At 43.6% G+C, this 18878-nt stretch overlaps 1 protein-coding gene across 2 annotated transcripts in view; it reads left to right on the top strand.

The window, feature by feature from the left end:
* GRM4 (glutamate metabotropic receptor 4) overlaps window positions 1–18878 on the top strand; it is a 289589-nt gene that overhangs the window by 113632 nt on the left and 157079 nt on the right. For both annotated transcript variants that reach the window (XM_083509182.1, XM_083509183.1), the window contains exon 3: window positions 7446–7662. In XM_083509182.1, the coding sequence (XP_083365308.1) occupies window positions 7446–7662 (217 nt within the window). The remainder of the gene's footprint in view (window positions 1–7445; window positions 7663–18878) is intronic.

The following is an 18878-nucleotide window of genomic DNA, read 5'->3' on the forward strand; positions in this document are numbered from 1 at the left end:
AAGGAGACTGTGTGCTGCTGAGAGGACTGTGTATTACAACTGTATGTAATCTATAAGCTGTAGAACTGCACTGTACTGTCAGTAAAGCGACTGACCATCTAGTGTTTTTCCTGTTCCATTGGCACTTTGCACATGCCTCAACTGGGCATAGAACCTTAAAATGTGGACAGGGCCTAGAAAGAGCATGTGTAGATAAGCCTTAAGTGTCACAAGTAGCTTGACCCTTAAGAAAAAAAGCGAGAAATGGACAACTTATCTCAAGTTGCTCTCATTCCGTTAAGCCATGTCTATGAAACAAAACAAGTGAGAGACTATTGCAGGCCAGATTTACCATCTTTTGGCTAAGATGCCATCCCAGATTGTGCCCATAAGCATTTATGGGGGGTAGGGGTGGGAGAGCTACAGAGCATCACAGCTGCTTATTTAGATGGGGCTGGAGTGTGGCAGTGCAGCAGCAGTGGGGAGGTCAGTGATGCACCGTTGTACCAGTGAGCCTTGCCTCACTCCAGTGCCGTCCAATGAAGCAGCAGTAGCATCAATGTCAGGAGAATGACTTTGCTCACCAACATATGCTGCTATTGGTTATAAGTAGAGCCTTGCTGGATCAGAGTAAAGGTTCGTGCAGTCCAGCATTCTGTTACCTGCAGTGGCCAACCAGATGTCTCTGGCATACCCAAAATAATGGCATGAAGGCAATAGCCCTCTCTTGTGGCTCCAAATGCAGCCATAACCAATTCTTCTAAATGAGGAGAGAGGTTGCAAACCATAACCAAATTGCTCATTCCAATAACAAGATCTTCTGTCTGCAAAATGACTTTTTTTTTAATGTCCCCATTGGGTTCTGTTGCTCTCCATCAGCTATTTCCCTCAGTGACCATGTCTCACTGTTGCACTCTGGTTATCAGCTGTCATCTTCTGCTTCAGAGGAGGCTGGAGGACTTGTAGTGTTCCCTGAATGCATCAGTCTTGCAACCAACTCTGGGGAGAAATCCACTGTAGAAATGTGAGAAAGAAGATGGCAGAGTTTTGTTGCTGCTTGAATAACTTTCTTCATCTGTGTGGAAAGGAACTTGGGCAGGGGTGGGGAGAGGGAGAGGCAGTGATGATTTAATATGCCTTCTCCGTCTCCAAAATTAATTAATGCCCGTAGAGCGTTCTGAAGATGTAAAGTGCTATATAAGTGCTTGGCAGCGCGTAAGATCCTCTGGTGATAAATCATTCTAATGTACCATTCAGTGGGGGACAGCACAGCACTGATTAAGTTAAGAGGCTTATTTATTGCTTCATTGGTTAGGAGTTTTAAAACCAACACCCAGAAAGGGGTGGAACTGCTTCTCCACATCCCTTCCCTCTAAGACAGCTCCTTGCCTGATGGGAGATGCTGTATGAAAGCTGACCTGCAGCAAGGTTTGGACTAGGTTTGCCTTCAGACTGTCATTGTTTTGCAGGAGGGATTCAAACGCATACCAGAATTTTAGGTTTGCACTAGTTGGTTTGTTGGACTAGTACAACAAATGCACTTAAAACCAACAGGACTTTATATGGTTCGAAGAAGCAACAGGGAAATGCATTGAAAAGTGTGGGATGAATGAATGACTAATGGGAAGATGTCTAAACACCCTGCAAGCAAATCAAGATGAATGCTCATTGTCATATAACCACCCTGTAAACAAATCAGAATGAATGCTCAGTAAAGACTGGACATAGGATAGCCACCGCGCAAGCTTTGTAGAAGCAAAACAAAATGAATGCTGTAGGAACAAGTCATTTGAAGGAGCTTTAGATCTTCCTCGCTCAGCCTTAGCACTGCTGGTTGGGCTTGAGAGGGATGTTGTCCACTGTCGATATTGATGAATCCTGTTCATATTCTTGCTGCTCTTTCCCTTGCCTTGTGACTGTTCCCCATTGGAAGAAACAATTGCTTTCCTGAGTAATGAATAGAGGTGATCTGAAACTGATGCTGCATTCATTCCTGTCATTCTTAGATTAAGCCAAGTTGGCTTAATCCTTTTTGCTCTTCCTTCTTTTCTGGAAACAAATGAACTTTGAAGCTGCTGGAGTGACTCTCCCAAGAAGAAGGTTGCAGCGTTTGGGACTTTCTGTCTTAGAGAAAAGGCGAGCAAAGAGGATTGGACAAATTCATAGAGCAGAGGGTTATCAATGGCTACTAGCCATGGTGGCAAGGCTTTACCTTCACAGTTGGCAATGCTTCCAAATGCCAGTTGCTGGAAACCATGGGAGGGGAGAGTGCTCTTGTGCACATGCTCTTCTTGCTGGTTTCCCACAGGCATCTGGTTGGCTACTGTGGAAACAGGATGCAGGACTAAATGGGCCATCAGCTTGATCCAGAAGACTGTTCTTATGTTCTATTTGTTAGGTTCATATTTCATCTCTGCTTTCTGTGGCCTTGTATGGGTTGCTTAAATCTCAACTTCAGTTCCACATCAGTAAAATGGAAACAGTAGCAATCTATTTCAGTAGGTTAATAAGAAAAGATATTACTTGCTCTGAACCTTTGAGTTATAAATCTAAATATTGTCAATAATAATGTATTGTAGAGTCATTGGACTCTTGTTAAAAAGAAGCACTGGATATATATTTATTATGCACCTTAACTAATGGGCGGTGTGGTCTCCAGGAGTTAGAATAAATGAATTTGCTTCTAAACATTCACCTCAATATGCTCCTCTGTGAATTGATAGCCAAAGTTCTTTAACTCTTTCTCACTCAAATAATCCCTTGAATTTTCTTAATATTTGTTATCTATGTTTGACAAACAATGGTATTTGAACTTAATGTTTGATACTTGATATTTTTCAATATTTAATGTTTGACATACAATGGTATTTAGTAGAGCATGGAATCACTGGTATATCATGTTTGATGGGTGGCATGAAGTTGGATTTAATATTAGACAGTATTTGATTATTGTAGTTCCAAAAATCTGAATGGCACCAGTTTGAGAGAGACTGCCATAGATTATTTTCAAACAATCAGAAATTATTAGTTAATTCTCTGCATCACCATTAAATGGGAAATCAAATTAATATTATCCATTTCATAATAGTTTCATCCATTTTTAGTATAACTAATACAAATGTTTGAAATTCACCAAATATTTGAAAAAAGCACCAAAAATTGCTTGTGAATTTTTCTCAAAGTTGAAAATGTAAGTGGCTTTGAGTTGTTGCTATCTCTCAATTATTTTGGAAGACTTTAACCATCAAGTCTCATAACCTGTCAATTTTCAAATACTAATTGCAATTACTACAAATGCTGTCAGGTAAAAAATACTATGACATGTCAACTCAACTCCTATCAGCCCCAGCCAGCATGACCACTGATAAGGGATGGTGGGAGTAGTAATTCAGAACATCTGGAGGGGTACCAGAGCTGATTGGGTAGTCTTTGGCGATCACTCGTAGCCAAGTAAAATTGTCTTCCATAAACACAGTTTTAACAGTGAGTCCATAAGTGACTGTGGAGGCCAATTCTGGATCCACACAATCTTCCACGGTGGGGCCATATGTTTCCAGGTGAGAGTTGATCATGGTGACAGTTTGCTAAGCGTGTCTTCCTCTTAGTGCATTTCTCCCTTTCGTCCTGAGTTCGAGTGTCTTCAAAACCCATGACACCTTTGGTAAAGGCTGTTCTCCAATTGGAGCACTTGCAGGCCAGTGTTTCCCAGTTGTCGATGTTGATTGGGTAGTATATATGTGCACACACATGGGATTTCATCTTACTGCTAACCAAGTAGATTTTTCTGAAGCTGAGGCTAAATGGACACAGTTTCTCATTTTTGTGACAACTTTTTCTTTGTGTCTCATGAACTACCAGATTGAGGGTTGATGAAGTTGACCAAAAGCATGATGACTGGCCACATGACAAAATGACTGTCTGGTTACTCCATCACATGGCCAAGTGGATTTTCAGCTAACTGTAATTCGCTGCCGATGAGTAGTGATCTTTGAGGAGAGCTTCCCTGTGCCTTTAGCAACAGGCATCACAAGCTATTGGGGAAGCAGAAGGATGTATGAGTCAGCGATGTCCAGGCATGCCGCTGCTGACTTGCCAGGTACACCAAGGAGGTTCACTGACATCAGTGGCTAATGTGGTTGGGCAGCCATGCTCTTGCATGGTGTAACTCAGACACCCCTCTTCTTCCACTTTTTCTTTGCCATGCCTGCTGTAAGCACTTAGTATCCTCTCTCTGTACACCACTGCTCTTCCACCCCTCCTTGCAAGCTGCCACAACTGCATACTGAACTCACTCAATGGTCAGGGTCAAATTTTGATGGTATTCAGAGAACCCTTTGACTGATGCCTAGCATCCTGACCTTCATGAAATGCAGGGAAGAGGTCATAAAGTGAGCAGGAATGTTCTGGTAGAGGTGGGGAGAAGTTGCTTGCTATTGTCTCTCCCTTCAACAGGGAGTGTTGCTGCCAAAGTGACTTGTTGATAGCTTCAGCTGCCATGTTTTATAAAAACATCTTTCTCTTCTCTCTCCCTATCCCTTGAGTTCCCGACTGCCCTTTTGAAGCCTGTCATAATTAGGCTCAAAGCGTGGGAGGAGACGAAGTTGGTGGGTGGTGACAGCTGCACCAATTAAGCAAAGATAAACCATGAAAGGAGGGGGGCGGGCAGGAGTTAAAGTAGCAGAGAGCTCTTCTGTCTGAGGTTTTGGCAATCTGAAACCTGGGTCTTAGGAGCTCTTCAGATCTCCCTTCAGTGGCTGCTCCTGGGCCTGGAATCCATCTGGACCCTTTCCCGTCTTCCAACGTGTATCCTTTAGAGATGAGAGACCGAGGCTTTTTGTCTGTCTTCTTTTCTTCCTTCTTGGGGGATGCTCCAGCCTTCCTTTCATCTGCCATCCTCTGTAGTGGTGCCAAATTTCATGGGAGAAAATGCAGAATAGTGACAGCATTATTATTTTCTAGTGCTTCCCAGGCTCCTCTTCTGTGATCAGATCAAATGTGTTCTTTGGGGAGGGATGAAGGAGAAAGAATATCCATTTAACGTTGGCTTTGCTGCTGTTCCCCGTCTTGTTAATCACAGCCATCACCTTCTAGCAATGAACAAGAAACCTCTTGGGATGATTCAGAAGAAATTTGGAGCCAGATGGACACTACTCCAAAGCCTGATTCTTCACCCTCTCTTTACCCATTGTCACGCTGCATACATCTTATTGCTGGTAGTGCTAAGAATCCAATAAACAGCCCGTGGAAACTGACTGGGGCTCTAGACTAAGATCTATGGGCTGAGGAGCTGAGCTCTATCTCCATTAGAAGGCTGTTCTGTTATGTCAATGAGAACACATTTCCTTTCTCCTCTCTGATCTGGAGTTCCCATTTCAACCTCCCTTTGCAACATTCTGAGGCTTAAGGATGGAGAAGTGGCAGAGAAGACACTCATTCTCCACAGTAAAAAAATTCCTTCCAGTAGCACCTTAAAGACCAACTAAGTTAGTTCTTGGTATGAGCTTTCGTGTGCATGCACACTTCTTCAGGTATCTGAAGAAGTGTGCATGCACACGAAAGCTCATACCAAGAACTAACTTAGTTGGTCTTTAAGGTGCTACTGGAAGGATTTTTTTTTATTTTGACTATGGCAGACCAACACGGCTACCTATCTGTAACTCATTCTCCACAGTTTGTCATAGAATGAATGCTGGCTGGTTGGCACTGGGGAGAGCTTCCTAGTCCCTGCAGGCATTGCATAAGTATGAGAAGTCTCAAAGGTGCAGTGGGATGAAACGACTACCTGGTCCTCTCTCTCCAGTTGGTGCTTGTTGGTGTATTCTTGCAAACCTTAGTCTGCTCTTAAGGATTCAGAGGACACAAACAAGTACCAAGAGACTAGTGTGAGGCTGCAAAGCTTTTAAAAAATGTACAAGCCAGATTGCACACTACTAGGCTGCCTCTTTTAGGATAAGAAAAAATGGAAGAGAACTGCCTGCTCCCTTTTATCAAAAATAAGAAGCTGATGGACTTGGGAGTTTTAGTTTGCTTAATATTGATAATGAATTACTTCACCCACAATTAGTCCCTGCAATTTGTCTGCAATTTGGCAGATTCCACCCACTCTGGAGGGGCTCTTGTGCCTGTAAATCTCACCCCTTTGACCAAAAGCCGGAGGGTTATACAGTAGCTGTTTTTAGGTTCCTTATTATAGCAAATGGGAAACACAGAGCTTGGTTTTATCCAAAATAGCTCAGAACCTGGAGCACAGACTGAAGCAGAGGGAACCCAGAGTGACTCAGAAACAGATCTGATTTTTTTAAAAAGCATAAATATAGATCAAATGTGAATCTTGGGTCCTGTGCATGCCCCTAGTTATTATTTCATCTATAAACCAAGTATGAATTACAAGCAGCACAATACACTAGCTACATTGAGGTTTTCTTTTAGCTATCTTGAAATAAAATGTGGAGGGGGCACAGGTTTGCCCCTACCTCCAACATCACTGTTTTCTGTACCCCACCTTTCCTATATTGAGGCCAGAATGGAAATTATTCATGCTTTGGCTAAATGAACTTATAGGACTCCCCATGCATTGGAACCCAACACAATCAGGGCTTCTGATTGCAAGAAGATTCTTCATCCAAATATATGATCTTGCTGCTTGAAATGCAAAAGTTGGGAGGAGAGAGAGAGTAGCAATGGGGGATGCTGAGGGTGGGAGTGGCATAATGACGCATGCCATCTTCACATATTACATCAACATAGTTAAAACAGTGTCTGAATGAGGCCACTGTGGCCACACAGACTTAGATAGCTAGAGGGGAGAAGTGACCATGCAACTAGAAGTATTCAAACAGTTTTGATGACCGTTGATCGCCTGGCAAAACAGGCCATCCCATTTTAAAATAGAACAATGGCTTCCCTCTCCATTGGGTGATTGGTTGCTATAAAAATGTTTCAACATTTCTGCCCTTGTGTATGGATGTCTAGAAAAGTGTTCTGCTTTGGCTCTTTGGTGGTTCCCAATAATGATTCAGACACTTTCTAATTTCTGGTGCTCATCCCTTGGGAAGGACTGCAGTTTAGAGGCACACCACATGCTTTGGATGCAGAAGTTCCCATATTCAATCACTGACAGCTTCAAGTAAGGCTGGGAAGGACCTAGCCTGGAAGCCTGGAGAGCCACTGCCATTCAGTGTCAACAATACTGAGTTAGAAGGACCACATCCTATGTTCTTTCCAAAAGTTGTGACATGACTTAACCTGAATCCACTAACATACTGGGGACTGCTTGTCCCTAGCCTAGTTATTAATCTCTGAGTCTTTGCTTTCAAAGAACAACAAATGTTCTTCCCATGGGACAGTCCATTAGAGACCTGATGCTCAAATACTAGTATGGGGTTTATGGATTTCTAGAATGGATTATCCAGTTTCACATTGTCAGATCTCTCTCTCTCTCTCTTTCTCTCTCCCCACCCTCACAGATTCCTCAGATAAGCTATGCTTCCACTGCCCCTGACCTGAGTGACAACAGCAGATATGACTTCTTTTCCCGCGTCGTCCCCTCAGACACCTACCAAGCCCAGGCCATGGTGGATATTGTCAAAGCATTCAAGTGGAATTATGTTTCGACCTTAGCCTCTGAAGGCAGCTATGGTGAGAGTGGAGTGGAGGCCTTCATCCAGAAATCCAGAGAGAATGGTAGGTAAACTGCTGTTCCTATAAAGAGATGATGTATGGGATAGAGATAATATTCTGAACCATGGGGAAAGGATAGCTGCTCCTATTGCTGTGGAATGAGATATGGGCTACAGTGCTAAAAAAAACAAACCATGGATAATAGGGTATCTTGAGTGTTGATGGATTTATCTTTTAACTTATATGTGAGTCTTGGAAGCCAGAAAAGATTGTTACAAATCTTCACTGTAGCACATCTATATATCCATTGTGTTGAAGGTAACAGTTGAGTGAATAATGGGTCCCCATTGGCTACATTGTTTAGAAAGTGATAATCTCTGAAGGAGACAAGAAAGTTATTGCTATTGGTTGATGTTGCTGAAAATGTTCTTCAGGAGGTTCATTCTTCATGAAGTGCAAACAATGCTGTCAATGAGGCAGATGTGATGGTGATGACCAGCTTTCAAAGAATCATTAAGAAACTGAGTGTGTGCTGGATTTCATGCTACAATCCAGTTAGGAGAACATGTTGCCTTTAAATGTTTTAACTGCAGCAGCAGAAAAAGTGATTGATATAAGGAGGTCACAGAGAAGGGATGTGGCCATGGAGAATTTTAATGTTTTATGTTCTTGTAAACTGTTTAGAGGTTTGTTTGTTTTTTAAATCAAACATTACATAAGTTTTGTTAAATAAATAAATGTGCATGAATTGTCCATGTCCAGTGAGAAGACTGTATATTTTGTGTTGCTAAGTGTTCAGAGTTCCAATACGTGGAAAGGCAGAAATACCTGTGGAAATAAAGAGGCATGTTTTGTACATCCTGAGCTTAGAGGCCATTTTTCTTTTACTACTGCTATACAGTGGTACCTCAGGTTACAAACACCTCGGGTTACAAACACTTCGAGTTACAGACTTCCCTAACCCGGAAGTACCTTGGGTTAAGAACTTTACCTCAGGATGAGAACAGAAATCGCACGGTGGCGGCAGGGTGGCAGCGGGAGGCTCCATTAGCTAAAGTGGTACCTCAGCTTAAGAATGGTTTCAGATTACTCCGGAATGAATTAAGTTTGTAACCAGAGGTACCACTGTATTAGTGTGCAGCATACCATGAAGCAGCAAGACTAAGCTACAGTTATGCAAGTAGTAGTTATGTGTCAGAATGGAAAGTGTGGGGCTGTCTGCTAAGGTCTACTCATTGATAAAGCTCCACCCATCACTGTGTCAGTGATGGTCCATTACAAATTACTGTACACACCCTGTTTCCAACCTTGGACAGTGATGCTGTTTCATTCACAATCCTAGCCAACCAAGTGGGGTTCCTAGTGCACACAACATAATCTATGAAGCAAAGTCCCAGCTCTTTCTTTCCTTTGATTGAATGAGAAGCTCAACGGAGAGAATAGTAACTGTTAAACATAGTAAAGGTTCAAATCAAATGTGGAGCCTGTAAGATTGCCACCACATTTGTCCTATCTCTGTTCTTCTGCCTTTAACAGCAACCTGAGAAGCAGAAATAGAGAAGGTAACTCCCATCATCTCTACTTGCCAGGAAAAGCTTTGCTGTGTTTCAGACTCCTGCAAAATCACAGGAGCAAGGGCCAACAATACAAATAGTGGAAACTCAACCTGTGATACAAACTTATGAGAGATATGCTGAAATGCTAATTTCCTTAGCTGGAAGCAATCCTTTCAGCTTGGAGTACGTGTTGCTTGCCCTTCTCTCTCCATCTGCCAGACTTGCCAGTAGAGGTACATTTTCCAACCTGGAGCCAAAGCCTCTGTGTTTATGTGTTTATACAGCACATCAAGCTCATTGTAATTGCTTATTTTCAAGGACCACATAGTGTCCAAATGTTAGACATTGGTAATACCCTGCAGATATAATCCTGCTATAAATCTCGCCTAAGCCCTTTTAATTGCACAGCCTGGGCTGAATTCATTATTGCTACTGTTTGCAGAGGCGTGGCAGTTTTCAGGGCATTGCAGAGAGACAGGGAAGGACTCTAGGATTTGGCCCAGACATCCTCTATAAGAAGGCGTGGGTTGCACAAAAAGTGCTTGCAGAAGGCAAAATGGTGCAGGCATTTCCCCCAAGAAAGGTGGAACAAACGTTCTCAAGGTGTGACTCAGTCCTCCGTAGGGAGCTATGGCAGTTGCCAGGGGCAGGTATGAGTGACACTACTCTGAATGTGTGACTTTGCTGAGCCAGGAAGCAGAATGGGCCATATCTTCTCTCCATATGCAATCAGCATAAAGCATGACACCCATCTATTCCATTCATTGCAGGGACAGTAAGTGCTGGAAGACAAGGGAGTACCTAGCAGTTACAGCCAGATGGGTTCTTTTTATACATCTAGTTGCCACACACACACACACACACACACACACACATACACACACCTCATTTTTTTAAAAAAACGCCAAAACACAAAAAATGTTTATACTGAGTCAAAAGTTAGTGTTACTGGGGAAGTCTTTGTTTTTAAATCATATACAGTGGTACCTCGGGTTACATACGCTTCAGGTTACAGACTCTGCTAACCCAGAAATAGTGCTTCAGGTTAAGAACTTTGCTTCAGGATGAGAACAGAAATCGTGCTCCGGCGGCACGGCAGCAGCGGGAGGCCCCATTAGCTAAAGTGGTGCTTCAGGTTAAGAAAGTTTCAGGTTAAGTACAGACCTCCTGAACGAATTAAGTACTTAACCCTAGGTACCACTGTATAAAGGTAAAGGTACCCCTGCCCGTACGGGCCAGTCGTATCCAACTCTAGGGTTGGGCGCCCATCTCACTTAAGAGGCCGGGGGCCAGTGCTGTCTGCAGACACTTCCGGGTCACGTGGCCAGCGTGACAAGCTGCATCTGGCGAGCCAGCGCAGCACACGGAACGCCGTTTACCTTCCCTCTAGTAAGCAGTCCCTATTTATCTACTTGCACCCGGGGGTGCTTTCAAACTGCTAGGTTGGCAGGTGCTGGGTCTGAGTAATGGGAGCACACCTCGCCGCGGGGATTCGAACCGCCAACCTGACGATCGGCAAGTCCTAGGCGCTGAGGTTTTAGCCACAGCGCCACCTCAATAGCTGTTTGCCTGACACAGGAAGCTCCCTTCTGGCTACATTTGGGACTTTCTGAATTAATTTTGATGATAATGCTCACTGCTCTGAAAGCCAGGGACTCAAGTCTCACCATTCTTTGATTGAAAGTAGAGTCAACTTATTCCTAAAGACTAGGAGGGCTATAAGGAGGACATAATGGAGAAGAATACAATGCTCAACTGCAAGCATAGCAGTCCCTCTCTTAAGCAGGAATGGGCAGCCATATTTTCTAGTAGGAATGTGGTCCTCCTTCATTATCTCCAGTTCTCCAGACTTCCTAGAACTCTTGAAAATCTGTGCATGTGGACTTTCTTCTTATCCCAGCCACTGTGGGCTATTCAAAATGATGAGAGTGTAAAAGACTGCTGAGATGAGTTTTTGGTGGGTGTGATTACTTGCAGCACCGGTAGATGGCACTTCAGTCTTTGCTGCATAATTCCTATGATTTGCATTGTGGGATGAATAAGACTTGTTTCTGGGCATCTCAAGCAGCTTCTGCAATGCCAGCTTAATGTCACGGATGATAATTCAGTGGGAATCCCAAGCATATATTTGATGGGACATAGGATGGCCACCTGATAATGGACAGAAACTTTGGCAGGCAGAAATTAACAGGTGAGACTTCTCCTGCCAGGGGACGTTTTAGGTGGTGTTGATGTCTGCCTGTTTTGCAGGTACAGAATCTTTGTCTACAAAAAGTGGGTGTCTGCTGTGGGCAACACAGCCAGTGAGTCTTCCATGCCATATGTTTGCTGGTCCCTCGATGTTCCCTCCCAGCTCACTATGTGTAAGATAAAAGAGAATCCTGCTTGCCACAGCAGGCTGGGGAAGGAAGATTGGTGCAGAAACTGGCAGAGCAATGTGACAAGAGGTGCAGTGGCTGGATCCACTCTCACTGCTTTGAAATATTTACCAGTATAGGCAAGATTTCTGGGTGTTGATTTGGCAGCCCTAGGTGGACACTGTGTGCAACCTAAATTAGCCCATGACTGTCCATTTATCCTCTGCTGCTCAGAGATACAGTTTCACTATTGCATACAGTTTTAGGAGGTGCGTGAAAATTCTGCTGCATCTACAGAAGCTTTCTGTTATGAAAGAGTCTTCTGGTTCTTTATGATGCCCTGTGAAAGAACTCCTCTTTAGGTTTAGGATATATCCAGATGGAAGAGGAACTGATGTGCACACCCAGCTACTGCAGCTGTCAGAACTATCAGAAGATAGAATCAGGATTCAAGATGACCTTAAAATGATTGGAGGACTGGCCCAAATTAACAAAATTAATTTCAATAGGAACAAATGTAAGGTTCTACATTTAGGCAGGAAGAACCAGATTCACAAATATAGGATAGAGGACAGCTGGCTTGACAAGCAGTATATCTAAAATGGATCTAGGGGTCTTAGTAGACCACAAGCTTAATACGAGTCAACAGTGTGATGCAGCAGCAGCGGAAAAATAATAATTAAAAAACAACAACCCAATGCTATTCTACAAAAGTATAGTAAGAGGGAAGTAATAGTACCACTCCATTCTGCTTTGGTCAGAACCCACCTAGAGTACTGTGTCCAGTTCTGGGCACCACAGTTTAAGAAGGGTATTGACAAGGGTTAACATGTGCAGCCAAGATGGTCAAGGGTCTGGAAACCAAGCCTTATGAAGAATGGTTGAGGGACTTGGGCATGCTTAGTCTAGAGAAGAGGAAACTGAGAGTAGTTATGGTAGACATCTTAAAATACCTGAACAGTGGTCACATGGATGATGGAGCAAGCTTGTTTCCTCTGCTCCAAAAGTCTACAAAGGACCCAATGAATTCAAATTACAAAAAAGGGGATTCCGAAGCAAGAACTTTTTGGTGGTAAGAGCTGTTCTACAGTGAAATGGACTAGAAGAAGAGTTTGGATTTGGTATCCCGCCTTTCATTCCCCTTCAGGAGTCTCAAAGCGGCTAACATTCTCCTTTCCCTTCCTCCCCCACAACAAACACTCTGTGAGGTGAGTGGGGCTGAGAGACTTCAAAGAAGTGTGACTGGCCCAAGGTCACTCAGTAGCTGCATGTGGAGGAGCGGAGACACGAAACCGGTTTCCCAGATTACGTGACTACCGCTCTTAACCACTACACCACACTGGCTCCTTCATTAGAGGTTTTTAAACAGAGGTTGGATGCCATCTGCCGACATATTATAGTTGTGATTTCTGCATTGCAGAGGGTTGAACTAGATGAGCCTTGGGGTCCCGTCTAACTTTACAATTCTGTGATTCTACGACATCCATGACTCATGGGGGGGGGAGGATGCTTTTCTTCTCTTTCCCCCTCTTTTTTGTGGGTGGACATGTTGCATTGGGGAGAGGTGAGAGAGAGGAGAGGCACTCCTTTCTCTCTTTGGTGTGGGAGAAACCTGAACTGGCACTCTCCTAGGGTGGAGTAGAACACACAGAGACCAAAATAGAGCTTATGAAAGTGATGGTGGTGCAAAATAAACAGCTGACAAATTACAGAAGTACGCACCTGCAACTGTATGAAACTGGATTTTTCACCCATCTTTAATTTTAGGAAAAGGAAGGAAGAGAAAAGGGGAGACATATGGTAGGAAGGGAAGAGAAGAAAGAGAGAAGCCATTTCTCTCACTCTCCAAATTGAAAACTGAATTGAAAGGCTGTGCAATGCTGCTGACGTCCCCTTGCAGCCTAATCCTTCTGAAAGATTAAAGATGTCTTTGGCCATATATTGTATTGATTCATTCTCTGAAGTATAAATCATTCGTTCGCCAGCAGGCTGGCAACCAACCAGTGCTTACAGTTGAATGTTTAAGGATGAAAAGGGGAGGGGGCATGTATTTATCTCTGTGTTTGTATGTATATTTGAGGATACTAGGGAGGGACAGATCCATAGTCTTGCCTTCTCTGGGTTTGCTCAAGGCCAAGGTTTAAGAGGAGATGCTTTGCTGAAATGCCGAAGACCATAAGCAACCTCGTTCAAGAGTGCCCCCCCTATCTTTACACCCAAGTTGTCTCTCTCTTGCTGATGGAAGTGCCACACACCCCTGTAACTTCAAGGGTAAAGACAACCTGTAATTGCGAGAAGAGGCTTGCACCATATTACTGAAGATCATATGTTGTCATCCATGGCCACCAACAAGTGGTTTTTGTGAGTGAGACTGTGGTGCTAGCATGGATTGAAAGCACTTGGGGATGGCATGAGTGCAAGAAGCATTAAAAGCTGGCAGAGCGGATGGGTTTAATCATCCACTTTCCCCCAATGGTATGATATACATCAACTTCTGAAAGAGAAATGAGGAGGTCAGGAATAATTGTGGGCAGGATTAGACAGTTATCAGGTATCAGCAAAACATTACCATCAACATGTGTCATTAAGTAACTGCTGTATATAGTGTTTTGGGAGTTCTGTGAAAACATATAATCAAGTTTTATGACTACCAGAAAATCAGCTGTCATAATTTTAAAAGGAAGTGATTCATTGAAGCTGTAGGCAGGGGCTCATCCAGGAACCTACCAGCCCTGACACCTGAAGCACTGGGACCTAGGTACTGGTGCCTAGGGGATGGGTGGACTGAGCTGAAGAGGGCAGAAGGCAACAGCTTCCTCTTAGTCCCTGCTCCATCTCTTTCAGCCTTATCATATATTCAGTGTTCGTTTATGGTACTCTTAAGCTGAGGTGGGCTATCTCAGTGCTGGGCTATGGGCAACAATCTGGAGTGAGTCAGGACCTGGGAGCTGGAACTGAAGAGCCCTCAGGATCTGAGGGCAAACCACGAATCAGAACCAAAGAGAAATCAGGATCAAGACTGCAGAGCAAGTCCAAACCAAACCAAACCAAACCAAACAGCAAGACCACCCTAGACCTTGTAGCACAAGCAAAATTCCACTGAGACAGGAAACTCACTTTGCCCATCCTGCCTCACCCTGCCCCATGGAGTGCCTTTGTTGTATCAGCAGTAGTATGTGAGTCCCTCACATACTACTGCTGATACAAAATGGGCACATTTGGGTTTTGTGTTGATATACAAAGCCCTGAGCAACTTGGGCTCAGGATGCCTTAAGCCCTTATATCCCAGCTCAAACACCAATATCATTTGAAAGAGCACTGTTAGTTGTGTTACAGAAGCCCAACAGGCCTCAGGTGCAAGTGCATGCTGGGGACACTTTTCCAGCAGAGATTTGGCAGGCATCCTTGCACTTGACTTTCAGGCATCTCTCAAAGGCTTTTTTATGCCGACAGGCCTTTGCAACTATTTAATTTTTATTAAATTAAAATTAATTATTTTTATTTTTATTGGCCAGCCACCATAATAATGAAGGTTCTTTAGCAGTGATTTCTGCATTGCAAGGGGTTGAGCTAGATGACCCTTGGGGTCTCCTGCAATGCTACAATTTTATGATTATCTGTATTTTTAAAAGCGTCTTTTATATTTTAACATTGTACACCCCTCTGATATTTCATGGTAAGGCGGTAAAGAAATTCTTCTATAAATAAAAGCACAAATAAATATATACAACTCAGCACAACTCTGCAGGCCAAAGAGTGCATACCATTGACTATTATGCATAGATAGATAGATAGATAGAGTGTTTTTTCGGGGTGGTGGTGCAGGGGGACACACACCCCTAAATATTTTGTGAATCTTTGTACTTTGGTCCATTTACTGTATTTATTTTTTCTGATTTGAACGATAAAACGGTGATTTTCTTGAATCCTAATGAGAGTACCCCTAAACTTAGCACTGGATAGATAGATAGATAGAGAGATAGCTAGACAGGTATCTCAAACTATTTCCATTTTTCTCTTTAAAATAAATCTACTATTGTTAGGTTGCTGCTTGGTAAGAATTACCCAATGCATTTGCAGTTTTCAAGGAGACTTGAAACGAACTGGCTTTTTTTATTACAAACAACATAGCTCAAGCCCTCCCTTTTTGTTCCCCATCACCAAGCTGGGTACTTTCCAGTAGAGAGGAGACGTTTATAAATACTAGCAGGTTTTAACGGAGTATAAAGTTGGCACCGTTGTTCGGCTCACCCAATTTAGTGGAATTATCCCTGAAGGCAGGTGCTTTAACTTGTCTGGAGACTTTGGATGGCCCAAAATTCCATGCTCAGCAAAACTTGGCAAGGATTTGTCAAGAATGAGAAAGCATTCTGCTGACTGTTGCTACAGGATGCTTAGAAGGGATTACCTTGCTGCGAAGCAGCGCTGGCAGTGAGCTGCAGGCACTCCCAGCCTCTTCCTTAAGAGGCCACTGTGGAGCACAGTGCACTGCCATTGGCTATGTAAGACAGGCAGCAAGACATTCCGCTCTTCAGCTCCATCTCTCAAGGCTCACAAACAGGGAGAAAATGGAAGCACTAGCCATTGTGAGGTCGATTAGGCAACCTCTGCTCTGCTAATTCGAGAGAGCTGGCTCTGGAAATGCTCACTACAGCATGCCCCACTCAACATTGGATTGTCAAACCCCACAGCTACTCAACTCCTCTTTTGTACAATTGCTTTGGTGCTACTGACTGTGAGCATCGAAAAAAACCCAGTTCCACCCAGTCTCTCTCCTCAGGACATGCGGCAGGAAATGAGGGGCTGACTATCATGAGAGCTTACCACCATTTCCTAGCTGCCTTTCTCCCTTTGGCTTTCTACTACACATAAGCCACCAAGAGAGCAATAGAGAAGGAGAGAGGAAGGAAAGAGTGTTTTCTGAGCCAACTCCAGTCCTGTGGTGCACAGGCTGCTGTCTATTACTAATTTAACTGTATCTGAATGGCACATTAAGTTCTGGTGAGATCTGTGGGACACTAGGCTATTTAGTTCTAGTCAAACTGTGTTATGGCCTTATAAATGGATAAAGGGAATAAAAACTTTGAGGTGACAAGCTTCTAATCAAAGGGCTATAAATAGGAACTGTGTTAATTCTAGGCTTCTTCTTTGCTACCACAGCTCTGAGAACTGGCTGTGCTTTTCCTATAAGGTGAACCCATTTGGGACTCTCTGCTCTTCAGGATTTTAAGTTGACAAGCATTGCCTTTGTCAAGGCGGCTTCGTTTTGTGTGTGTGCCTGTGTCTGAATTTTAGAACAAATGGGTGAGGATAAGTCAGGATGAATTTGTATGACAAAGAGTGCTTTACTTCTACATGCTTGGTTTGGTTTTGTACATCTGTGGACTGCATGGATAGACGAGCCTGAAAGTGTGTTTATTTCTATGTACTGAACCTTTTCCTCCCTCTCCTGTCTCCCTATATACTTATGTGGACAGTACGACTGTATACTTGTGTATATGATAGAAGTGTACACAGTGTGGATATTTGTGTGTACACAGCTGGATATTTGTACAGATGTGTGTATATGCTTTCTGCCTACACACATACATGCATATATGCATGTTTATAGGTATGTCTGCATGTAGCTTCTATAAGAACATAGGAATGTCAGCACTGACTGGCAGCAGCTATCTAGGGTTTCAAGCCCTACTTGGAAATGTTGAAGACTAAACCTGAGACTTCCTGCATGCAAATTAGATGCTCTGCCTCTGCACTGTGGTCATTCCTAATGGCCTTTAGACTAGTTCTTTGGATATAAATGTCAGTATTCATGTTTGAATTTTTAGTGATTGGTGTTGAAGAGAAGCTGGGGATCTAAGGGCGCTAAGGCAGGGCAGTTCCGGAGTCAGAGGCAGAAGTGGAGGATGGAGAACAAGGGTGCCAAGAGGCAGAGATGAGGCAAGCTACTGGAGAAGGCAGGGTATCTCCCCCTCCTGCTGCGATCAGCTCCCCTCCCCCCTGGTTGTCCAGAACATGAAGAGGAATGAAGAGGGTGCAGCAAAGAAAGACAAGACAAAGGAGCCTCAGGTTGCTGGGGAAGGACCTGGGGCAGGAGTCTTAGAGAGCAGTGGGATGACAGGGACCTTCACTCATTGCAACTGCCTCATTGGGACAAGACCTACTGGCAAAAGTTGCTGTGATCACTAGGCCTGAGCTGTTTTGGTTTCTTTGAATACAGGGTTAACTTCACTGAAATCAGGTGTTTTATTGCTGACCTGCTCCTGATTTCAGCTCCTGGCAGCTGCCATCCCTTCAGATGCTTGTAAATGCTGAGTATCAACCACGTCTGGATCACAGTGGTAATGTGATCTGTCTTGACAAAGAGACATGAGCAAAGGGATAGCAACCTATTCCTTGTCGTGACTTTGAATTGTCCACCATACAGATTTGCTACCTGCAATAGCAGTCCTTCCCTGCCCAGCTTGCACAGGTGAGTGCTGCTGGGTGTTCTGCTTTTCTGGGGCTGCACAAACACCTGCTCCGATGAGCACAAGTTGTATTCCCTCATTTTATCTCACTAGCCGAGACAGTGAAAGTGAGAATACTGAGTTTGCCTTATTGGTTCCAACAATCACCATTTTCTGATGCCATTTCTGGCTAGGAATATACCAGCCACAAAGAGAGTTAACCTTTTCTTAAAGGCAAAATCCCAACTGGAGCCCACTCATCTGATGGTGGTGAATGGAAGGTTGGTATTTTTCATAACACACACATGCAGATAAATACTGGGCTTCACTTTTAATGTTCACTGAGCCTCATAGTTGCACAAAGAATGTTAGGTGTGACTAAGGCCACCCACAGGTCCAGCTAGGTTGCATTTCATCAAGAAGATTTTGAATGTCTGAATCAACCTGAAGCACCTCAAAATTCAACTGCATAAAGGCTAAATTCAACCCAGAGTTTTTAACTCTCCATAGTTGTGGAGATCATCCATCAGCATCACTTGCAAACCCAATTTGAATGTGTCACTCCTAATGTGGTGTACAAGGTTCCTAGCTTAGGGGTCAGTCCAATCCTTTGGCTGGCAGCTGTGGGGCTGTATGGAGCAGTGTCGTCCCCACCACTTCCATAGCCACACCTCTTGCATCAGCCAGGGTAGATGGTTCCAGGGTGGGAAAGAATACTTGTTTGTTCTGCCAGCTCCACAGTGAAGAAGACAGCCTTTGGGATTTCTCTGTCAGTGCTCAGACTTTTGCAAAATTTGAAACTCTGATGGAAGTTCACATTTTGCAAATTTGACCTCAACAGTTTACATCTGAATTTCAGAATTGAGAGCTGGAATTAAAATGTGGAATTTGCCTTTTTTGATTGTCAACGTGAATGT

The sequence above is a fragment of the Podarcis liolepis genome (genome assembly GCF_965112155.1).
Source record: "Podarcis liolepis genome assembly, chromosome: 6".
Lineage (NCBI taxonomy): Eukaryota > Metazoa > Chordata > Lepidosauria > Squamata > Lacertidae > Podarcis > Podarcis liolepis.